General features: G+C 42.3%; 1 protein-coding gene across 2 annotated transcripts in view; it reads right to left on the minus strand.

Moving 5' to 3' along the window:
- LOC120783464 (membrane-associated guanylate kinase, WW and PDZ domain-containing protein 3) overlaps nt 1-25,756 on the minus strand; it is a 127,459-nt gene that overhangs the window by 12,686 nt on the left and 89,017 nt on the right. For both annotated transcript variants that reach the window (XM_040116509.1, XM_040116510.1), the window contains exons 3-10: nt 21,226-21,345; nt 14,863-15,069; nt 11,613-11,781; nt 8,709-8,788; nt 7,823-7,880; nt 6,252-6,358; nt 1,767-1,958; nt 241-888 (exon numbers count right to left, since the gene is read on the minus strand). In XM_040116509.1, coding sequence (XP_039972443.1) covers nt 241-888; nt 1,767-1,958; nt 6,252-6,358; nt 7,823-7,880; nt 8,709-8,788; nt 11,613-11,781; nt 14,863-15,069; nt 21,226-21,345 — 1,581 coding nt within the window. The remainder of the gene's footprint in view (nt 1-240; nt 889-1,766; nt 1,959-6,251; nt 6,359-7,822; nt 7,881-8,708; nt 8,789-11,612; nt 11,782-14,862; nt 15,070-21,225; nt 21,346-25,756) is intronic.

Raw genomic sequence — 25,756 nt, forward strand, 5'->3', positions numbered from 1 at the left:
ACAGCCATCCAGTCTGCCAGATAAATAGACAGATACATAGTTAGACGGATACAGGGATTACAGAGAGTGAGATAGCCAGATAGATGACCGACAGACAAATACAGAGATGTTTACACAGGGGGAAGGAAGCGCTGCATGACTCTGGCTGATCCGACAGGTACTCTTTAGTGAGGCAGGTAGAAGAACGAAAATACAGGGATGCACAAATAAAGAGATATATTGTTTGTTTCAGTCTCTCACCTCCTCGCAGCACTAGCACACTGACTTCACTGCCCACTGGTAAGTCTTTAAGGATGTCCACCACTTGAGCATGGCTCAGAGTTTGGACATTTTGCCTGTTGATCTCCTTAATGACATCTCCTTTCTGCAGGCCACGGCACCACTGGGCATCCAGGATCATCTTCACCTTCTGGCCCAGCGGGCAGTCGGCGATAGCAAACCCGAATCCTCCCGGCCCCTTCACCAGTGGCACGCTCACCAGCTCCGGCTGAAGCATCCCCGGGTTCACCTCTCCTCGCTCCCCCTGCCTCCCGTTGGGCATGGCTGCCACGACGGGCCGGCCGCTGGCATCCGTAGTGACGTAGTGGAGCTCCTGAGAGGAGCCATGGAGGACGTCACCTTTCACGAGCAACGGCTGCCCATTGATGAGGGGCACAGCTGTCACCACCTCTCCACCATGCAGGGCCTGCTGGGGCTGGGCAGCCATTGGAGGAGGAGGAGGTGGGAGAGGGTCGTCGCTGTCTAGATCCACATCGGGGGGAAGTGGGTAGCCACGGCAAAGAACCATGTCCACGTACTGGTTGATGGGAATGGACTGGAACATCTGCACCACCTCTGGATGGGTCTTCCCCAGCACACACATCCCGTTAATCTCAACAATCACATCACCTAAGACAAAGGGAGAAAAGAGAGCCAATGACACAGGGAGCTTCCCCTCTGGTATTTAATCAAGACATCACTTCTCTAGATTTCTTTGGAAAACACTTATTCTGTTCTTTCTCAGATGAATCTTACCTCCAAAATGTCCCTTTCCTCTTCTCTGCTCTCATAATTTAATTTTGGCAGCTCCCTGTACCTCTTCCATTTTTTTTCAGCCTACCATTCATTCCTACTTTATTCCTGTCCCTCCTTCACTCCCTCCATTGTTGAACAGACCTGAACAGCACTCTCTGCTACAACTGCAAGTATGGGTGTAGATTTCTGTCACATCAGACCATTGTAACCATCACACTCACACACACACACACACACACACACACAAACACATACGCACATGCATGCGCGCACACACACACACACACACACACACACACACACACACACACACACCTCACGGCCGTTGGTTTATGTAGACACCCAATGCAACACAATGCAATGGAAAGATCAAAAGCTGAAAAACAAAGAAGGTATGTGGCTTCACACCCACCATAATCAGACTGTCTGCTATTAAACTATGGCCTTGACAGAGCTAGAGTTGTTCTTATTGCCTTTTTGAACTCACGGGACAGCATTATGTTAAGTGAACACCACAGAGGTAAAATTGTTACCTCTAGGTGCATCCTAGCTCGTACAAGTTGCCCGCAAAGGATTTCTGTAATATTGAAGAAATTGGCAGATATAAACTCATAGAAATTCCTGCCAGCTGAATAAGATTTTAATGTTTATTTAAACAGGAATACCCTTCCTATTTTGTCCTTTTCTGTTGTAATTCTCGAAATTGTGAGAGTACATCTGCAAAAAACTTTGCAGATTGCAATTTTGCTCACCGGACGCCATCTTGTTGTCATGGGCAGCAGGGCCGTCGCTGAGTACGTTTTTCACCTGCAGAAACTCATCTGTGCGGTCACCTCCGATGATGGTGAATCCAAATCCCTGGGAGCTCTTCTTCAGCGCTGTGTGGTACATTTCCCCCTTCAGCTGGCTGGGGTCCGCAGTGAAGCCAGACGCACCTCCCTTACCTACGCACAAAGTGTACATGGGAGCACGCGTGTGTAAAATGGTTATGTGCGTAACGAGTGTCTCAAGAGGGAGTTGCACTGTGGAGGGAAAGCCAGAGTGAATGACAAGCTTTATCAGACAAAAAGTGAAATCTCCAAACGGTGCTCAACATCAAACAAAGCAGCACTGATTAATGAATTCATATCCTTCTTGAAAGGCAGCAGAATCCATCCATGTCTGCATTTAGAGTCAATTATACGCATTATGTGCTGAGGATCAACAGAGTAATTAGTCATTTCTAATTAACAGGCATGATGTACATACCTAAACTAGATAAACCCATCAACAGAGATCTTTTTGTACAACCCCACTGAGAGAGGAGCACAAACAGACATATAAAATGATATAAAATGTTAGCTTTAGATGTTAATTTACTTTCTTCCTCCCATGACAAAACCATGGAGGAAGAACAGTGATATAACACCTCTGACAGTGTCCAATTTAGCAAGATGTCCTCTCTTATTTCGTCCCTACTGCAGTCAGTGACTCAGAAAAAAAGTGGTTTGTCAGTGTAGACTTTTTATAACTTGAGTTAGGAACAACTTAAGGTCAATGGCAACATCAATATGGACCAGGCTTGGCTGTGGCATACGCAATATTCAAGATAACCAACAGTCAGGGTCACAGCGCATTAAACTGAGCAGCTTCCCTATCGGGCATTACCGTGATATCAGCACTTTAAATCATGGACCATCCATTTTTTTCCCTTGCTGCCTGATGGTCCCTGGCCTGAACTGCCTTTCAGCTTTGACTCAAAAACAGTAAAACTGAAGCACAGCCAGTGACAAATGGTGCACATGTCAGCGGCTGCGCTGTCTATTGAGAGAGTGCGGTGTGGCTGTCAGACTCTGGGAAGCCGAAAATATCATTATACGTTTAGAAATTGTCTGCCTTTTGTTTTTGTTTTTTTCAGTTTTTTAATGAACTGCTCCAAAGACAAATACAAAGTGAATAAACTTACTTAATAAATCATTTCTTAGTATTACTTATCATAGAGACTGAAATGGTCAACAATAAATGTAATTTATCATGGACAGTGCACGATAATGTTAACTGTTTAAAAGTATATGATAAAACACTTCCAGTGAACAACAGCTACTAGTTGACTTGACCATAAGCTACATAAATGCTGCCTAAAAAACGTTACTTCACTACCACCGTGTTAGTTAAATATGTGTTTGTGAAAATATTCACCGACAACGGATAAAGGATACGGTTAGTGTTACTTTATGTTCTTCTTATTGTCAACAAATTCCAATGCTAATCCTAACCTAAATTCTGATTTGCCTACTGTCTTTGAAACTCAGCCCAAAGCTGATTCATTCCTACTATAGATGTAACTCAGGTCATATAGTTACATTTATCAACAGCTGGGCACTGTAGGTTTTAGCAAATGTTACACAAACCGGGGCAAGTACTGCATTTGTTTGGCACTATTGAGCAAGTAGTATTTCCAACAAAAGGACGATGTATGTGGGAGTGACTCCAAATAACCTACAATGCCTATGTTCATCGTATTGATAGAACATGTCACCAAATTCCAATAGTGTGGCTCACTGATACATTTTAAAACAGGTCTTAAAACAACACGGAGCACACATTAAGCAGCCTTCGGATCCAATTCTTGTTAGTAGGATCAATTCACTGCTGGTTTTGATCTTTTAACAGCATTTGTTGACAGTATGAAAAACATAGAATATCCTCTGTCTTATCCTTTGATGTATATGGCTCAACATGGAGTAAAAGGGGTAAAAGGGTCACGTGTCAAAACTTCCCTTTGGCAAAATCTACACTTTGATGTGACTATTTAGATGTGCTGCTAAAATTGGATTTAATAGACTGCACCAAAGTGCGTATATATGCCTCTCCTGAAAATACATTTAAAGCTGCATACAATATATTCTCCCAGTTCTTCCTCTTTTTCTCTTTCTGGTGCACATTGTGACTAGACAGCGACTTCCAATCACAATGAGCCCATTTTCATATCTAGTTCTAAAGATCACGACAGCCACTTTCTAGTCTGGCTGGAAAACAACTGCACATTTTCCCTCTCATTTCCCTCAGTTTTATAAAAACTCCATAACTTTTGGAGGCGTGTGTGAGGAATTTAAATGCAGTCACTCTCATACTATCAAATGGTTCAGCAGTCATAAACATCCAGCGCAGACATAAACGGCTGTGAGAGAGTGCAACTTATCACAGCTGGCTTGGACTCCGGATGTCCACACTGTTGCATGGATCAAGTAAAGCTCGTTTACATAATCACATTCAAATTGCTTGATAAAACTCAACATGGAATTTTTTCTTCTTTCCCCCAGTGAGCGCTGAAATAACCATTTGACTGCACATTTGTGTGTGTAGAAACAGACAAAGGTAATGGAGGGAGAAAGAGAAAGAAACGGAGGGAGGAAGTGAGTGTGGCGTGTGCAAGCCTGCACTTGTGTGGGAGAGTCCAAGGGAAGGTCTCTGTGCCAATGTTTGTGGGCAGACTTTGAAAGCCAGAGGCAGACAAAACCATCAGATCCCCTGCATCAAACAGCCCTGGTTTTTGATTTCTCATGTGTGACTCAGTTGCACTGTAAATCTCCAGTGAGATTATTCAGCATAATTGGGAAGACATCTTCCTTACTACACCAGAAGCAGCAGCGGCGGCAGCAGCTGCCGTTTCCAAGAGTGCACCTGAAACAGCAAAATTTTAAAATGGCTGGAGTTGTTAGGCAAAGAGTTACTAACGGGGGAAAAGTACCAAGTGTACAATGTGGACAACCAAATTAGAACCACGCTTGGTAGGTTTGATGGATGACAAACACCACAGTATAGTCTCCTCTGCAGGATTAGCTGCAGCAACACCTCATGTAATATCGACCTTAAACTTGCTAATATTAAACTGATAAATAACACTCCATGAAATAAAAATGACACTACACAACAGCATTGTGGAATAAAAATCATGTCAAGTGTTTTTCTGAAAATAAGAATGGTGAAATAACATTTAATAAGAATAAAATACAATATTTTTCATTAAATTTTTATTTTTATCGTCTGAATTGTTGCCTGAGGGGTAACTGCCGCCTGATGAGGCGTTGGTTTCCTCATAGCAACCGTCTGACACCTCACTAGGTTGTGTAATCGGTAATCGGGGCGATGTAGCCGTTGCGTCTGTCCCCACACACCTGAGCAGAGAGATGTCTGATTATGCCTGGCCTCTCTGACGTGCCGTTCCACCAGCTGTTGCCACGTGCACCTCTAAAAGCCGTCCTCCTCCCCTGCATTCCCTCCCCTCAATCCCCGGATCCCTGCCAGCGCTAGCCTGTCTATCTGCACTGCTGCAGCACCGTAATCTATTATACATCGATTGTAATGAAAACATACGTAATTCATAATGTTTATTGCAGGAGAAAAATGGCTTGTCAACCTTAGGAACACACCATTATGAGAGAGCTGACGAATACATGCATTTTATGAGTGAACCAGGAAAGAAAGAACTCATTTTGACAGTCTACTATTAGTTGAGGCTACTTGAAGACTACTACTTGAGTACTTACTATTTGACAGGTTCAGCTGACCTTGCGTGAAACGATGACATTCCCACTGCTGTCTATTCCCAGAAAACATTTATATCACAGCACACTGACGGAGGGGATAAGCTTAAGTAACAATTAGCTGATGCTCATGTCCAGAGTGATTTACAATGAGCACAGAAACAGAGTAAGCTCAGTGAAAATGTTATACGACTCCAACGAAGCCAAAACTACTCCTATTGTTCTTCAATATCATACCTAATAGTGAAATGATATAAGTACTAGGGCAATTAATAAAAGGACAATAAATGAAGAATTAGCTTGGAAGGAGTAGTAGAATGTGTTAGAGCAGCAACGAGTGTCATCATTTAAGCTGACTTCACTCTTTCTGGAATTTCTTGTTTTTATCCAGACAGACAATGAAAGTGTGAATCAGAAAGCTGGTGGAAGTATTATAATTATACATGTACATGCATGTCTTCTAAACCTGAGGGAGACGTCAAAACCCACAAGACAGGTTGCGATATTGTGATGTTTTTTAAGGTCACTGTTCCATGTGTTACAGTAGCAGTGTGGTGGTTGCAGGTTTTTCATGTGTGCAAAATCTAATTCTGCGTCCTTTAGTTGACTCCCCTGCAGTTATCGCACACTGGATGGTTTTTTTTTTTCTCCGAACAATCCAAGTAGAGAGGAAGGCGAAGTGGGGGACATGTTTTGCAGTACTGTTGTTACCTTGGGAAGGTGCCGCCGCGGCTTGTTGGATCGCAGCCGTCTCCTGGCTCAGCTTCTTCTTTGCCTCCAGGACTGGGTTCTCAAACTGGGTTTTCTGGTTGATGTGGCTGCAAATTAAACAGGCTCAAATTGAAGAGAAGGGACTTCCAAACACACACACGCACGCACACACACACACACACACACACACACACGCGCGCAATATACTGTATGTATAGTTTTATGCAGTTTTTGAATTTAATAAAGTCGCAAAAAAGATTGATGGGCAAAAATGTTGGTTTTATCCATTTAAAATTAAGTCCAAAAAAGTGAAGGGATCCGAATACTTTTTGAAGCGACTGTAAACACACACACACACACACACACACACACACACACACACACACACACACACACACACACACACACACACTTCTGACTTATAGAGCCTACTGCACCATTTTTTCTCCAATTAATTATGTATGCACCTTCCCTACAAAGCAAACATGATTTTCAAATAGAGGGATGCTATATTGGCACCACTATACACCATATATACATTCATAAACACAGCACACATACAGTGAAGGCTGGTTTGCCTCCTCTTTATGTGGGGAAACTACCATGGCTTTTAGCCATTTAATATTGTAGGAAATGAACCCCCCCCCCCCCCGACTGCCAGCAACATCCTGTTCCTCTACAACAAGGTAAACAGCCTGTTGTCCCCTTGGCATACAAAACAAAGCCATTGTTTCATAGTGAGCTAATTTCAATCTAAAACACTGGCAGCTACAAGCTCCGTCTATATGCTGTTGACTCTCCTTGTCTAAAAAAGTGCAAGTTTCTCTCTCATGTCACTTCTACCTAGGAGGGATCTTCCTGCATCCTGAGCAATAAAACAATGCAGGCATTCCCATTTTCTTTTCATCACAACAGATTGCTACCTCTCCTCCCAGCCCCCACTCTCTTCCCTTCATGCATTCGGGTTGAAAATCTCCCCACTTCCCTCTACTGCTGTTACAATGGTTGTGTTTCACTGATTTCCTGCTGGGGTGGTGAGTACAAAAACACATTTTGCACACAGACAAGTTTACAATCAATATGCAGGGACATATATACGGATTCCCGTCCTATACACATGGTTACTTACACAAACACTAGCAGAACACAGCGCGGGCACAGTCAGCATTGTGTGCACAAACATGTCACTGCGGTGCTACCTGCAGAGTTTCATTTTGCCACGCACTGATAAAAGATGGGAAAATCCTGATCAGTATCTTCAACTGTTCTCCAGGTAGATGCTTCCTCTCTCTGCATCTTACATAACTCAGAGCATCCTCACCCGAGATGAACAAAATGAGCTGTGTGCTAGATCCATTTGTTTATTTTTAGACAGTATTGATTTATGCCGGTCCGCTGCTAATGTACACTAAGCAGTCTAATATGCACCTGTGCTGAGATGCCTCTGGTGAAATGTATTTGTGTGCTATGAGCACCTCTGCGGAACAAGTGTGATAAAACAGGGTATAATGTTTGTTATGATGGCAACCGTGCTTCGAAATTGCATATATCAATAAATCAATAAAACTTACTCGACATAGTATGTGCCGTACTGTGGATCATCAATTTCCTCCCAGCCGTAAGGTAACTCTGCAAAAGAAAATAGCGTTGCGTTGTGTTAGGGATCGATGCAAATGGGGAGCGTGCACAAAGATAACAGGAGGGAAGAAAGAAGAGGAAGAGCTGGCACAATATTTAGCAGACAATCTTCCGGGACTTGTAACCCATTCAGCATGGTGGTGAGATACAGCAGTAGTTACCGGTGTATTTTTCCCCCTGACTGGGACGTTTAGCATAAGAAAGTAGCCATGAAAATAGCCTACAATAATTTAGTGAACATTTCTGTGGTTTCAACAAGCAGGCCGGCTGGAATGGCTGATGTACATCATGCCCTGATGAACATATCAGGCAGACGGAGAGAACAAGAGAGAGAGGGGGGGGGGGAGCTCTTCACGCAAGAGAGAGCTTTGGAGTTGCTTTTCAGAAGCAACACACCAACTTCCTTTCTGCCCGCCTGTAAAAATCCATTAAAACCATGCTGGAAGGGTCCCACTCTTTCAGCCGTGGCCACGCGCTGTCTCTGACTGCACTTAAGACCACATTAACATCCTGGGGATACAAAGGCACTTCTGGAATTCTTTAAAGTAGACCCCAGCACTAGATTTCAGAAAAATTAGGCCGCTTGACTGTGATGATTAGGGTTTCTCTTAGGTGACATGCTGTTTCGAAGAGTTGGTTAAGCCGTCATATTTTGACCTGGCTGGTTATTTGATTAACTGTGTCAAAATGTATGGAATGACGGATCATGTAATGTGCAGTACATACAGTAAAGCTACGGCATCGTATAAATACATGTGCCGCAGTTAATGGAATGACTGTTTGCTTGAGTAGACCAGCTGAGTAGTGCAGTCTACATACCTCCATCCTCACACTTCTCAGGGGGCTTCGCCTTCTTTGCAAGGCGGGGGTCCAACCATGTAGTCGTCTTGGTATTGTGACTGTGAAATATAAAGAGCAGCAAGGAAATATCAACAATAAAGTGCCAGCATGTGCCACCAGAAGAAACTGCTGCTGAACCAAGAGGATCCAGCGCAAAGGATGTGCCATAACAGAAAAATGGCAAACGTATTCCACTGTGTAATATGCTCTCATGCACAAGGGTTACTGGATTCATCAACAAACATCTGATCCATTGGCTTATGTTCAGCTGTCACATTACCGTGTTTATGGTTAGGTGGCCTTTTCAGAGGGGAGAAAAAACCCTCTGAATGTGAAACACGACAAACTCGCTTATCCTCAAATGCGTTAAACAACTGGGGTGTGTAATCAGGAGGAAAATCACAATGGTCTTCTGATATCTTCAGAGACAAGGGGCTTAGAGCCAAATATGAATAAAACACACAGGCTTGTGCGCACACGCGCATGTATGTACACCCACACACATGGAGTATGGGCCTCTGAGAGAGGTTTGTTTACTCAGTTATTCTAAAAGTACAGTACACTAGTGATTGGTTTAGATTAAGAGCTAAACATGTCATTATGAAAACCTGAGATTTTAAAGCTCTTTTGTTTGGCAGAGAAAAACAAGTGAAACAACTGTGGCATTCAGTGGGAATAAATCAGAGTATTTATACCTTCCTGAAGCTCTGGGCTTCATTTATGCTATCAAAGATCAAAGTGGGGCCTAGAAATATTTAAACTCTTGTCAGTCAAGTATGTAATCATGGAAGGATGAGTATGTGTATACTGTACCCAGTTCTTTCCTTCTTTCCCTTTTATGTCAGTGTGTTGCTGTTGAGCTGCTTTTTTTTTTTTTTTTTTTTTTTCAAATCCCCGATGAGAAATTATGTGACTTGGAGATCACAAACCCATCGTTACACACGCAGGATCAAACCTAACCCTGCTGCTGGGCTGATTAGATACTGATTTGATTCTGACAGGACAGAAGCATTTTTCTGTGTTTCATTATGCATGAAGATGATAGCAGTAAATACAATGCTGTAAGACATCAGATATACAAATATCACTTTCATTTTTAATCTCACAACTTGCAGCATACCCCGCTGCAGTTGTAAGAGTGGCATAATTAACATAAGTAACAACACTCAAGTTGTCAGTCGCCCTAAATTTCAACGCTTAACATCCAGAGCATAGACTGTACTACACCTGATCAGGCTAAAGTCATACAGTTGGGTACGCAAGTATTTGGACAGTGACAATTTTCGTAATTTTGCTGCTGTACACCACCACAATGCCTATGAAATGAGGCCTATACCAAATTGTTGATTTGGCGAATCCGAAAGTTTTTGCTATGTGTCTGATACGTTTGTTTCAGTTTTTCATCCTGATGATGGCCTTCTTTGTTTGCATCGACAGCTCTTTGGGCTGAGAGTTATACTGAGAGTTCCCATGAACAGCCACCAAATGCAAATTCGGTACAGTTTGAATCAACTCCAGACCTTTTATCTGCTTATTTTCTCACGAAGTAACGTGGGAACAGGCCACACCTGGCCATGAAACTGATTTTCAGTCAATTGTCCAATTACTTTTGAGCCTCTGTAAATGAGGGACTTTATGTAAAAATGCCTGTAATTCCCAAATGGCTAATGCAATATTTATTTTAAACCCCTTGAATTCAAGTTGTAAGTCTACACTTCAATCACGTCTTGATGGCTTCATTTTATATCCACTTTGGTGGTGTACACAGGCAAAATTACGACACTTGTGTTGCTGTTCAAATACTTATGTATGTAACTGTAGCTACTGCCTGTAGCTTCCTCTTACTGCTTGTGTTATGGCTTCTGTTTTTCTATTTTTCTCATTGTTCCATGAAAAGACTCCAAGCCCACTGGCCCACTGACAGCGTGAATCTTTACCAACAGCCCACAATTACAGTTTAATTTATACGAGAACTAATTCCCTAAAACAGCTTTACTCAATCAGGACTACTTTGTTTTTGGTGGTGACTATTTTCAGATGCAGATTAATACTCATATGATGCACTAATTAGTATTTATGGCAGCTGGCCGGTTTATATGGGACATGTTCGTGGTAATGAAGGAACTTTTTCAACCATCGCAATGTTCTGGCTCACTGATGTGTTTTTAATAGTGTTGTTCTAATGGAAAAAAAAAAAAAGAAACAAAAAAAAACAAAACACATTTTACAATTCTAATGGCATTTGCAGATAGTAAGATAAATGTAAAATACAGCCAGACTACGTGTCAGCTGTTCCAGTCCCTGCCCTTCTCCGTGAGCAGAATGTCTAATTTTACTTAGTATACACGGCATTACATGGGATGTTATTCATAATTTCCTTTGTAAGATGTACAGAAATGTCAGACTTTTTGGGACTGACAGCATGCAAGAACTAAAAACGTGTTTTATAAATTCTGATTCAGTGAAATGTTTGCGCTAAAATACAAAATGTATTCGGTGCTGCAAGTAATGAGGATTTTCATTTTTTCATTTCATGATTAATTTTTCGATTACCTGTTCAGTCACTAAAATGTCAAAGAATAAGTGTGCCCATCACATGTTCCCAGAGCACAAATGTGTCCTCTTCCAAATGCTGTTGAAAAGTTAAAACACCCCAATGGACTCAGTTGATAATAATGTAAGGTACAGAAATGATGTTAATCCTCACAATGAAAGTGGATGCACCACACAAAGTGGTGTTTTTATTTGATAAATCATTTAAAATATAGCAACTGCTTGCTAAAAATGCTGATGAATTTCAGTTGATGCTCATCAATTAGTCTCTTGACTGATTGTTTCAGCACTAAATGGTCACATTACCCACGGGTGGCGTCTTTGACTTACTCTATGAAGTAGACCATGCCGGTCTCCGTGTAAGCCATCTCCCAGTTAAGGGGCAGGGGCTCCAGGCTGTCATCGCGAGGAAGAGAGCTCCATGTGCGGAAGTCCATGGAGCTACTGGACTGGGTATAGCTGGGCACCGCTTTCCTCCAGTCTGCCCTCTCTTTGTGCTCTGGAGAGAGGAGCGGAGGAATGGATTTAACGTGGAACGACAGGGAGAAAACGGAGAAGACGACGGAAGGTCAGCCGGCAGGAACACCTCTGCCCCTCTGTTTTCCTGCCGGCTGCAGGGAGTGGAGGGAGGGCTGATGTCACTCATAGGATTTGCATGGGATTGATGGTGTGCGTGTCTTCGCCAAAGGGCTGTTTTGCATATGCATGTGCACACAGTGTTAATGCTTAGGCCTATGTATATGTGGGCATTCCCGTTGGGCTGCAATGATAGAGGCAGAGATTCATATTAGAAAGGGCCATTTGAACCCAGAGGCAGTTTCTGTATGATAATATTTTACTGCTACTTTTCACATATATTCATCCATAGACACTCCTCTATAATGAGAAAGTGCTCTACAATGAACGCGAAACATACAACAAAGGCCCTCCTAATTCACTTAGCACTTCATGCCTTCCCTCAGAAGATGGTTATAAAGGGATGAAACATGAGTGCTTTTCATCCTTTTCTTTTTATGTGAAGCTAACCTCCTCACAACAGAGGATAATGCCAAAAGATGTCATGCACACCGCAGAAAAAGCATTTCCTAAAGATAATTCCACCTGAATTTTGAGTATAAAATTGCTAAATATTCAACCAAACAGCCCCTCAGCAGCATCACCATGTTGGTTATTTGCAGTTTCTAAAACACTTTTTTCTTTTGCCTCTCCGATCAAAAACAGTGCTTCATATTTAAAGACACAAACACGCAGAGAAAAAAAAAAACACACACACATAGTGTGTTTTTTTTAAGATACTGTGTGGGCTCTAGCCATGTAAACCAGCCTGAGGGCAGAGCCTTTAGGAGAGCTGAGGCCTTCAGTAAGGTTCAAAGCAAGGTGAGAGCCCACCCCATGATAGGAGCGAGATGGGTTGTAGAGGGACTTGGGGCGTGGGGGGTGTGTGTGTGTGGGGGGGGGGGTAAGGCCTTTCTGAGCAAAGATGGGGGAAGCTGCAGTCAAGAGTTTAGAGACTTAGAGCTCACATTTTCCATTAACCTCTTTTTTCATTCGACCATAACTCTGCCCATCTATGGCTGGTCTGAGACTGCTCTGCCACAGCTGTGGGCTGTAGCAGAGCAGTCATTTGTAACTGGTTTCTTTCCATAAAAAGAACTCCTGGATTTCTGGGCATCATTTTGTGTTTGATTTCAATATGACAGAGCAGTTGGGTAAACAGACTTTGGATTTCTGTGAATCCTTTGGGCAGCTGAGCAAGCAGTGTTTGAGCCGTGACTGTCAAAACAATGTTTCATTCTGTAAAAAAAAAAAAAATAAGCAAAGAAAAAAAATCAGCCTGGACTTGCCTCAGTGTTAACCCCAATTCTCTTACTATAAAAACCCAGGTATGGTGCACAGTATGTAACCTATTTCTGTCTTTGGCAGGGTTGTTCTCCTCGTGAGCATTAAGGACAGATTTGCTCCTCAGAGAGACAACAAGTTCTCCTGATTGATCACATACACAGTGTCCTGCTCTCTGAATTAGACTTTCTCAAGGTGACCGGTGCTACATTATATTAGAAGGTAACGGTAACGGCATTGCAAGTGGAAGCTCTATTAACAGTGTAGATATCAGATTTGAATGTGTGTGTGAAAACTGCCACCTTGAAGACATCATGCCACCCGTGTTTAGTCACTAAACGTGGCTTAGTAGCAGACCGGTGTTAAATGGTTTGTTTGCCCAAAAATATTTTCTAACTTTTGTAGTATGTAGTTATGCAGATTTTTTCATCTTATTTGCCCAGGTTTTGAAATACAACTGTTGACAGTGAGGTCTCTGGATTATCCACAGAAGAGCTGCAACTAACGTTGATTTTTCTTATCGACTATTCTGCTGATCATTTTCTTGACTGATCAATTAATCATTTGACCAATAAAGCTATAAAAAATAAAAATAAAAATGGTGGTGCCCTGTACAAATATTTTGTCTGACTAACAGTCTAAACCACAAAGAGATTCAGTTGTGTAGGACAAGAAAAAGCAACAAATTCTCCCATTTAAGAAGCTGGAACCAGCAAATGTTTGGCATCTTTGCTTGACAAATGAAAAACAATTAACTGATTATCAAAATTTTTGCAAACTGACACTTGGTTCTTAGTCACCAAGACCCTGGGACCAAATTATATTCAGTTTACTTGGGTCAGAGAGGGGTTCCCTCCAATTTTCAACTGCAAAAATGAGAAAAGAGTCAGGGCTGTTGTTCTCTCTCTGGTCCAGGTCCAGGTCCAATTATCCTTGGGTCTGCTTTGGACCGGTTGTGACTTTCTTTTGGTCCCTTTCAGAGGAGGACTCCTTGTTTTCAAACTAGTTTCAGTTAGCTTTTCAACTGGTCAGTTTCGGATCAGGTCCAACATTTGGACCCTTGACTGTAAGCAAGCAAAATGCTATTTGCCTCCATTATATATAGTGTTGGCGTTGGTGGTAGAATCTCAGAAGCAAAGATGAATATCCAAAGACCTGCACAAATAAAACCATATCCATTATCATGGTTGGATACAAACAGTGGTAGGTGTTTTCGTAATTTTTGGTGAACTGGTCCTTTAAATAGACTGGCAAGTCAAATAATTTCAGTCTAATGTTAGTTCTTAAACACAAAAAAATGTATATTAAATTGACTTTCAAAACGTTTGCAACAATAATTACATTTTCGTGTGTAACAAATTGCCCCCATCTGACACCTAATTAAGAAAAAAAGTATAAAATACCATTTGATCTGTGGCTGCCAAACCTTTACTGACAAATAATTCAGAACCGAATGGGACAGGAGGGTAAGAAAGATGCTCAATCTGCTCAGGAGTGGTCAAACAATCCTTTAACCCTATTTTATGTGACAGATTGAGATTTGCATGCTACTTTGGTGTCCTCAAACACACAAAGGGCCCATCAAACTCTATACAGTCTGCAACAAGCCAAAATTTTTATGTCTCAAAAGAAAAACAGACAGTGACATTGACCTAATGTGGCAACTCCACAAAAGGACAGACAGAGTATGGCAGAAACTCCGTTATTTAAAATGACGTTCTGTGCTTTGACATTTACTGACCAGGCAATCCATTGACCAGCGGTGGCCTCTCATCATCATCTTCCTCCTCTGGGACTGCGCTGTCCTTCCTGTCCATCTTACTGACTGAGGTGGTGCGTTTCCTGGGAACCTCGCCACCGTAGTCTTCATCAAACAGCACCTGATCCACCAGGTCGGGCTGCACCAGGTTGGGTTCCGCCGGAGGTTTCGGGGTCCCATAGTAGTTACCTTGCGGAGTAAAAGATTGAGAGAACAGGGAGAGGAAGAGAAGAATGAGAGAATGAGAGACTCACTGTTAAAAATAATGCAACCTCAAATAGATAAGGAGGCACAGAAAAGAAATCCGGAGTGCAGACCAACATGAAAGAAAAAGGAACAGTGGGTTTGTCATAAACTGTACAATGTCTATGTATGTTATGTCGGGGGAAAAGACACAGTCGGAGAGATCATCCACCATGTCTATCATCACTCCAATTCACTTGATTTAAGTCAAAAATGAATGATCTAGATGTCACACACCAGCAGTCATGGTTGACTATTTACAAGTTTCAGAAGTCTGTTTCCTCGGCATGATTTTCACGTCTCTTAACCCCCTGCTTTGTTTTCCCTCTGCACCACGGGGCTGTCACGACTCATGTAACATTAAAATCACTTCACTTGGAATTTGCCAGCAACTAATTACACTGATCATTGAATACAGCAATTATCTATCGCTCAGTTTGCTTTTTTTTTTCCTAATGAAGAAAAACCTTCTGCCTTGTGTTATGGATTATAATTATTTAGTTGGATAACTGTAAAGAGAGAGAAATGGAGTGGTAGTGGTGGGGGCGGGGGGGACTTGGTAAATAGCTCATGGAGTGATCTATCAATGTATGGCTGCTGAGCAGAATGTGAAACTCAATTTAGGCATAGAATAAATAATTATTCAGCCTCTATTAGGATTATAAATAATGTGCATATTAATTTATATTGCTACCATTTATTATGATGATTTGTTTGCTAAATGCCTCTCTGTCAGATGTGTTTGTGCAATAATATCAAATTAATGTTTTGGCAATACATTTGTAAGGTCAAATATTTACTCGGTACTTACAATAAGCAATCATCAGATTGAACCTACTTGGCTAAATCATGATTTATACAGTAATTAGATTAATTAAAGAATAGGGAGAGGTACCACTGGGACAGAGGGATTTTCAACAATTTAATTAGCCTCCATAAACTTGATCTTATTTTCGTTTGGACCCAGCTGCGTATGGGATTATTGTATAATGAACATTTGATGTACTTAAGAATGAACATGCAGACATCACAAATGCTGTACTGTAAGAGCAGCATTTATCAGCTCCAGATCTTTTTATAGCTTGGTACAAAGAGGGAAAGCTGACAACAGCATGCATGCCACAAAAACAGAGGGCTCTGAGGAAACATCATAGTCATTCTAGCAGCTTTACAGCACGATACAGTAACACCGCAGTAGCTTTTTCTGATAAGTGAGCCCATCTTGAGCCTGGCTTCATCTCCTCAGGCGTGCCAACTACAATACACAGCAAACTGGGTTAATGCAGCTATGCTCATCTTCCTCAAAGCAGCAGAAAGGTTGAGGAGGAGAAGGAGGCTGGATGAAAGTCTGCCCCTCCCTCCTTGTCACTCGACGCTCTGTTTACTAAGCGGCACTCATCCGCATTTGTCAAAGATGGCTTCATTAACAGGGGTGGCACAACGATAGCAAGGAGAGATTGGGTCTGCTGGCTAATCTCCGCCTGTCTCCTGCCACGCGTTGACATTCATCAGACAGACGCTACCTCTGTGATTAATTACTTACAAACATGTCTCTTGGCCCCTAATAAATGTGAGTTGCAAATATAGAGGTGTGTGAAAGCAGCACGTCAGTGAAGATTCGTGGCACCATTTGCAATTAAAAATGGAGGAACGCCTCATAAGCTGATGAGCAGGGGGCGCTCGTCTGACGTTACTTGTGATCCTCGTGTCACAGGGTTGATGAGCCAGGAAGAGTGAGCCTCCTCTTTCAAAGTGCATGCAAGCAATTTCATGGTGGGGAAATCAGCTACTGGTAATGAAAAGACTCCTGTTGTCAGGGGCACTATGCATAAGCTACGCAAGGTCATGAGCTCTCTTTTATATTGCCAAGATCATGAGCAGACAGTTACAGTTACTCATCATCGCAACCACAAAACCATCAACCCGGTACAACACACATTGCAAGTAATGTATGAATTCCGAACTCCCATTCACAGTCAATTTAATCTCCAGGTCTGTTTTCCTTCCTTGTTAATATCTGACTCATATCACATTGGGGATCCCAAAACAACGGGTTGGAATTGGATGTCAATTTGGTAAAATTTTGTGTTCCCTGGTAGAAGATTGGAGATGTCATTTGTCAGAAAAAAAACAAAACCCTATCAATGTGAAAAATTTCATTTTCCTGGCAGCTGTTCCTCCAGTCTTACACTCCACTGCACCGGACTGTTCAGCTATTCTGTCTGGTCTGGGAGAGTGACCCAACTGGAACCTCGGTCCCACTTAAACTGAGGAGGGGCCAGAAGTCCTTCCTGGCGCCCGGCGCAGATGGCTCATGTGTCTGCTTGGCAGGCGACCTGGGACCCTCCGGACCAACATGGAGTAGCAAGCACGTACCCTAGCAATCAAAGAGTCTTACCCTGGCAAGGTATGCATGTACATTTTGTCCTAACCTGTGATCAGTATTTCTTGAGAGAAGGTGAGAGATTAACAGGGTCATTGATGGCAGGGTGATTTATGAAAGAGTCAAAGATAGTGTTTAAATTGAAATTATGTGTACAATGCATCAAATGACTCCACTTCTAAGTAGTGAAAAAACTGTTATACATAAGCCATTAACATAATGAGCATTCAGGCAAGTCATTTGGGACTATTAGTGAGACCATCATGATTAGCTAAGAATCCCATTAGCTTAGTACCTTGAGCACAGCTCACTTACAGTGCACTTATAAACTGTAGGTAATTCATAAACTCTTCACAGTAGGAATGCAACCCATGTGACCTATACAAGAGGACTCCTGACCTTGTTTATTTTCTTCATGTCCATGAAAAAAAAAATAGGCTGCGTTTGAAGCACAACTAAATGAAGTCAATCCCATTCCTCGATCCGATTACTTCCAGTTCCTCTTTGGGTTCACTGCGCTGCTGAGAGATCAGCACTCTCTGCCACAGTAGCCATGGAGCGCTTGTGCTGACTGGGGTTAAGAGGAAGAGAAGAGGAGGGGGGCAGCCACTATCTGAGCGTTCAGTTCTCTCTCAAGAGATAGTGTACTGAACCCTTCCAACTTTTAAAAGCTAATCCGCACATCTGCGTGCAGCCAAGGCAGTCCTGCTTTCACTGGACATGGGGTTTCCGCCGGGGAGCTGAGGAGCTCGGCACGCCTCTGGATCAACATTCTCTCTCTGTTACATGCTCTTCTTCAGTTTGCTCTCCATTTCTCCCTCTCAACCCACGGTGAACCTCTCTATAAAAAGGTGTAAATCCCACCTGACCTCAGCCCAGAGCTGAAGGACAGCTCGTGGGCGACTTGGCAGCTCTTGAAACCTGATTGTCGAGTTCTTAGATGATCTTTCCCGACACAAGGAAGGACGGGATTGAGTCTGTTTGCACGTACGCACGAGTGTGTGCTCATATGTGGATGTACCTACGTGATTGTGTGTGTGCCTAATGTCATTGCTATAAAGATGAGGGTTGGAGGACTGGCACCTTATCACAGGGATCAGGGACAGTTGGAAGTACCTGCCTCAACAGGCCCATCACACTTCACGTTAAAATATGCACTTCACCATCCGTAAATGCACACACACAAACTTCTACAAATACACAGAAGCAGAAACACACTTGTGCACACCCAGAGGAAGCTGCTCTCGGCCTTAAGGCGCCTTCTCTGTGGATGAGAATTTGAATTTATCTTTTAATTCTCCATCATATAGGAAGCACGAGATGCAGCTGAATGGGACTGGGAGAATGGTACAGAGAAGGTCTGTTCACGCGACCGGAGCTTGCCCCTTAAACATTTAGAAAAATCCTCTCCCATTTCACAGCAGCCTGGATTTGCAGTAAGACAGAATGAGCTTAAAGACAGCAGGGAGATTATCATGTTATTGCCATAATCATTGCGCAATGTGAGAGAAATCCCCCGTTCCAATCCCCTCATGACACAAATACACTGCGACCGTCTGACTTTCCAAGACCTCTGAATGCAGGGCAAGTGCTTATGCTTCATTGTACTATAAGGTATTAGAAACTGTAAATATTTGGCCATTCAGCTGTTTGCCAAGCTGAAATGTCCCTCGTTGTGTAAACTTCTTACTGGAAAGAACATGACTGTGCTTGTCACCTTGTTGTTAAGTTACTACCGAGTGACATGTTTACAGCAGCTACGTGCTGTCAATTGAACAATCATGAAATCCATTTTTTTAAGAGCGAGAAGAGGGATGGGGTGGGGGTTGGGGTGTGGGTACTTCCAGGAGTACAAGTTCAAGTTTGGACGCTTGTGACGAGCCAAAGCTCACTGGTTGTGTCTGTGAGAGGAGAGAGGGAGGAAAAGGAGACGGCTGGTTTATCCCATGAATAAAGCATGATGTGAGAGTAGGAACACAAGTGGGACCCCCTGATGTGTGACTGTGCGGCCAGCCGGTGGGATCAGCAGGTTGACTGGTTTACATAAGGTCACCATCAGGTGCGGCAGCTGCCCGCATGCTCGCATATACTGTATTGTGTGAATATGTTCTGATTACTGTATTGGCAGGAAGGGACAAAGACGTGCTGACACAGACACATAAAACACACGGAGGGAAGAAAAATGCTGTACACTGACAAATTAAACAATGTATTCTTAAGGGACATACACACATATGCACATAAAAAAAAAAACATCAAGTACATAAACACGGTTGACAAATGAAAGGAAAAGCCAACATAAAGTGTCTTCGTAAGGTGCTGTGCAACCATGAGCCGCCATAACAGCTTCACTGCACCTTGGCATTGACTCGACAAGTCTCTGGAACTCTACTGGAGGTACACAACAACATTCCTCCAAAGGATATTCCCTCATTTGGTGCTTTGATGATGGTGGTGGAGAGTGCTGTCTAACGCGTCGTTCCAAATTCTCCCATAGGTGTTCCATTGGGCTGAGATCTGGTGACTTTGAAGGCCATAGCATATGATTCACATCGTTTTCATGCTCATCAAACCATTCAGTGACCCCTCGTGCCCTATGGATGGGGGCACAGTCATCCTGTTTTGTCGGCCCATTTTTCAAAATGTTTTCCTTTAATTTGTCAGCTGTCTGTACAAGCATGAGCATGCACGTACATTTGCATGTGCTGAGGATTTAATAAAATGAAAAATGTCAGAGTAAAATTTGTAAGTGCTTGCCCTATGACTCAATGGTACTTTTAGCTGGTAGCTCCCTAAAGGATTTCAAGAGACCTAATATAAAGGCAGAATGAAGAGCCGCTTCCGTTTTTGCACGTGTGTGATGCAGTTGGTAGAACTTATACATTGCATATTGTCATTTTAATGAACCTTCTGCTACATTTAAATGCTCTACTAATATTCCCACTTTTATTACATTTTGCCTTTACGAGATGATTCTATTTCAGTTTGTATTTTTTTTTAACATTTTAAGATGATATATATTTTCCTAAGTGACAGCCTGAATTTTATGTTTATTGCCCATAACAATTGTACATAAAGACACTCAGGCAGAACATTTTTAAAATGTAAACTCCTCTTCAAGCCATTAAAACTCCACAATCCCAAAAACAATACCAAACCTATGACTGCAATGGTGGTTATCACTGTAGCCCATTAACTGTTTCAGTGTTTGGAACAGAATAAGAAATCTGCACCTGCATAACACCCCCGTCGTTGCTGGTTCTTTCTGGTTCTAAAACGCTGGCTGGTAAAACATTTACTCTCTGGCAAATGTAAGGTTTATGTTAATCCCCTCTGACAAAAAAAAAAGTTACACCCCTCTGCAAATTTCTACAGTATTTCCATTTATATTTAAATCTCAGGTCTGCATACTTCATCCCTCAGTGGCCCATTCTACACACAGAGTGGAGAAACTGAATAGAGGAGTTCATCTCAAGGGCTCTGAGTATCGCTGCTAATCTGATTGTCACTTCCAACAAGTCTTTAATCATGTCTCACTAATCAATACATTTCCTCCCGCTTGTCACATTTCACAAAGGGAGGCTGTAAGTCATAATGGCTGTGAATATCGAGCTTACACTCACTCCATTATAGAGAGCTGTCAGTGTGAATCGTGTACGTAGATGCATGCAGCCACACGCACAGGTTTCGAATATTCTTCATACTGTGGTGATACCTACCATCATAGGTCCCACTCTCCAGCAGAAGGCCGCTCTCCTCCAGGATCCTGAAGTCCCCAACACTGATGAAGTTGTAGTCCACGCCTGGCACCTCCCCCTCTCGAGGAAGCCGTGTGGTGCCTGGAAAAACAAAAAGAAAAGAAAAATCCATTAACATACAGGTCTCCAACATGTTGTAAATAAGAAACACAAGTTCAGAGAAGTATGGATAAGGTAGGAGTGTGAAGAACATTGCTGTTGGGTGGAGATATAAGAAAACAGGCTGTGTTTAGGTTAATGACGTTGCATCGTGAAATGCTTTTTAAAGCACTCACGTGTTCTGAACTGAATTCGTCAAGTGAAACAGGTCAAAACAGTCAAACAGGTTCAAGGTTTTCACAGAACGAAAGCAAAATACAACCATTCGGCTCCCGTCTTTCAGTGCAACAATTTTATGTGTGACAATAATGAGTTTGGCTGCAAAGAAAAAGCTTTATTTCATGACAGATATACAGTTTGAGAATCTTTAACTGAAATTCATTATTCATGGTTCACAAGATACAAGAGGATCGACTTTGTAGCAGTCTTTTTGTGATCTCTCTCTGTACAAGACTGTAGCACATTTAAGGAAGGGTGGATATTGCATTTTGGAACGAAAACCCAAAGAGACGTTGGTGCCATCCTGTGAAAGATGGATAACTGATGAAGGCCTGTGGAGCACTGAGGAGCCTAATTCATTTAATCCTTTATGAGTAACTGCAGCTCCTGCTAACGAGGTATTAATAGGGAGTTTCTTGATATATGTACCGGCTACAGCTGAAATGAAGAAAACTGCTGAGAAAATTGGGGATATGAAATATGATGGAAACAGTGGGTTGTGTAACCTCCTGGTGGGGTTTAGTTTCACTCGGTCCCACGGATCGCAGTGTCAGTGCAAATGACGGCAGGCCGTTCTGAGCGCAGATTTTGCTCATGTGGTGAAGCCACAGTGGATTTCAAGACTGACAGGAGTTTTCTTCCCCCCAGGATGAAAACTCCAAGAGGCACAAATGGACACCAAATGATTACATTAGGATGAGGATTATGTAAACCATGTACCATGAATAAATTAGTAGGACTGTGCCACTATTGCACTCAAGGCTAATTAGATGCTGTGCTACCAAACTTGTGAAGTCCATAGAAGTAAACCACAGCTGAACAGGAGGAAAGACAGCAGTTATTTATTGCATGGGAGCACACAGCATGAACCGATCATCTGTGACACATTCCATAGCAATCTCTGTCAACTAACTTTACTGTCACCCATGGTTATGGAGCAAATACATTTATTCACTTGGCCTGGTGAATCCTTTTCAGGGTCACTGGGAGGACAGAGGGGTGAGGATTGGAGGAGGGCTTTGAAACAACCCGGGCAGACCAGCAGTCGATCGCAGCGGCTAAAATAAATAGTCATTTATATTCATAGAAGCAGGCAATTTAAAACCTCAGATCACCCTGATTTCAATGTCAGAGGAAATCAGAACACACTGAGGGGCTCTGCAGCAGCATGGAGAGGAGATGCAGACAGAGAGACAATACACACTCCACACAGAAATGATTATCAACCAAAGCCAGGGAGGTCTGGCTGTGAGATGAGTCAGAGGCAGACTGTGTATCAGGATCAGAAATTAATGACTGAATATTCTTTCACGCATCCAGGTGATTTGACCCTCAATGTATCTGTGTATGACAGCAAAAACACACAGTCGCAGCAACGAACAGCAGTAGTGCTTTGCATTAATTATACATTAGGGACATTTGCTGATCTATTTGATAATGGTATGTGGCATTGAATGAAACTTAAATAGCAAAATGCTGGTACATCTATGATGGAGTCTCATTGAAATATGTTGTTGCTTTTCCTAAGTAGATTTCTACACACTTGTTGATTCTGCGCCCATTAGCAGTGAAGCCGAGCTGCAGATTTTGATGGCCCAATGGCCTATTAAGTAACTTTATGTTGCCATTCCCTTTTGTTTTTCCACTCCTATATTTTCTTGCTAATTGGACTGTGAGAGCTTCGCTGCACCCAAGCAGAGCAATAAAACCCCAGTTTGAAAAAGGAAAAAAAAAAAAAAAAAAAAAAAAAAATCAGAGAAGCTTCCCTCCACAGTATGCCTTGATACCACGGTTTGTGTTACCGAAAGCAGTTGCCATTGCGTCACGTGTGACAATGTAAGCCTCTGCTGCTTCTCATTATCAACTAGTCTCTGCCTGCTGGCACTAGCTCTGGTCCCTCAAAAATGTCCCCTGTAGCCCAATTACTTGAGCCACAGTTATGTACCTGCCAAGTATCTCCCCGAGCTATCACCCTGGATGTCACATCGATATATACCATAAGCCTCCTACTCTGGATCGGCCACAGAAAATATAATGAGGGGTCGCTGAGCTTTGTGGGCACAGCTGAGTGAAAGCAGCAAATCTTTTAAAGCAGAACTTTGTAACATCTTGTTGTACTTTCCTTTGCAGTACGGATGTTGACACTTTGGATGTCCCTTCAAATAAACTGTTGGAGGCTGATCTTTTAAACAAAATATGCACAGTGGGGTTCAAAAGTCTGAGATCCCACTTTCCTATTCACTTGAATGGGAAAATGTATATTGGAAAGGGTGCAGTCAGTAAACAGCAGTTAATTAAAACAGACAAGAGAGGATTCTGTATGTAGAGAGGCTTTATCAAAAAAAACAATGATTTTCTGTCATTGTATAAAGTTATACACAGTGATGGCTACAAAGCAATGCACAGTATTGGTGTAGCTACAGTTTTAGGAATAGTTTGACATTTTAGGAAATATTGTTATTCACTTTCTTGCCAAGAATTAGATGAGAGGATCAATACCACTCTCATGGCTGAACAGTAAATATGAAGCTACAGCCAGCAGCCAGTTAGCCTAGCTTAGCATACAGACTGGAAATACCGGGAAACACCTAGCCTGGCTCTGTCCAAAAGAAACAAAATCTGCCTACCCGCGACTCATAAAACTCTCTAATGAAAATGCTATATCATGTTAGTTTAATCTCTACAAAAGTTGAAATGCAAAAAAAGGCAATTCAGAGTTTTCGTTGGTTACCTGGCAAAGGCCAAATGCAACCCTGTCTCCTAGAAATTACGTTCATACACTACTAAACCGTTTTCCCAATTACACTGTGGAGGCAGCGTTGATGGATGGATTATTTTAAGAGGCAATTTTTTTTTTTTTTTTTAATGAATGAATTAATAATGTGCTACGTTTAATAACAGGAGCAAAATCGCGAGGAAGTGGCTGGGAGGGATGAAAGGTGCACAAAGCACACCAACTGTCACACCAGAGGCCGGGGGTCACATCCACAGTCCCTTCTGTGGATAGGTTTAGGCAACCAAAGCACTTGTTAATGTTAATAAACACGTTGTGTCTGCGGACTATTCAGTGTTAAAGCAGTTCACAGTCTTTCCCCGACCTTAACCGAGAGCTGTGAGTGACCAGACATAGAATAGTTTAATCATGCTGTAGTCACTTCAAGTGGATATTGAACTGCAAGATCGGGTATTTTTGAGGGGAAAAAAAAAAAAACATGTCATTTTACCGATGCATTCAATATCAAAATATTTTTGACTTTCCAATTACATAAATTAACAACATATCGTCATTACATGAATAGAAAATGTCAAGCTATTCTTTTAATTTTACGGCCGTGCAGAGAGGTTAAATCCATGCGTTTACATGTGTCTGCTGTGTGTCTGTCAGTGTATCCTGGACTGAAACAAATTGTCACTTTAGTCTCGCCAGGTCTCAGGCCCGTGGACTGCTGAGACCTATTTTTTTGTCTGTACTGAGAGGATGTCACGACGGGAACATCAGAGGTAGTCAGTCAGAAATGGCGGGGCCATAAATTTAACATGGTAATGTCTTGCATAGTTTTATGTTGGTGCTTCAAAAAAATATAGCTTAGGGCTTCGCTGTTGAAATGGTGAGAAAAGACAGAGGGAACAAGAGAGGAAAGAGGATCATTTCAAAGCCAAAGTCTTTTGGTCCTTTTGTAGAGTGTTCGCTTTTAACAAATGACACTGAGGCAAGCTCTGCCAGCTGGCTTACTGTGCTGTTGCCATGTTGTACTGTGGAGTATATCGTAGCTATTAACATTTAACAAGAAGTACAATAAAATTATTACATTTATTAACAACCTTCTACTCTTTAATCTTAAAATACGATAACGATCAACTGGGGAAGAGAGGGAGGAGAAGGAGCGTAGGAAAGAGAAGGAATCGGCTCCCGAAATGGTAACAGCATCTGTCTAAGCAGAAAGGTCACAGAGTAAAGATGTAAACTGATGAGCCACAACATTAGAACCAGTTACCAGTTTTAATGTTGTGGCTGAATGGTGTATACACACTACTTTGTCCCCGCCTTACTGCGCATGTGTGGCTGTGCCAGCAGTGTGTGTGTGTGTGTGTGTGTGTGTACGAGAGAGATGGAGAGTGTGTGCGTGAGATCATACTCTCTCTGCCCATCTCTAATCTCAGTGGGGAGCCGAGG

Source organism: Xiphias gladius, chromosome 21, assembly GCF_016859285.1.
Source record: "Xiphias gladius isolate SHS-SW01 ecotype Sanya breed wild chromosome 21, ASM1685928v1, whole genome shotgun sequence".
Classification (NCBI taxonomy): Eukaryota; Metazoa; Chordata; class Actinopteri; order Istiophoriformes; family Xiphiidae; genus Xiphias; species Xiphias gladius.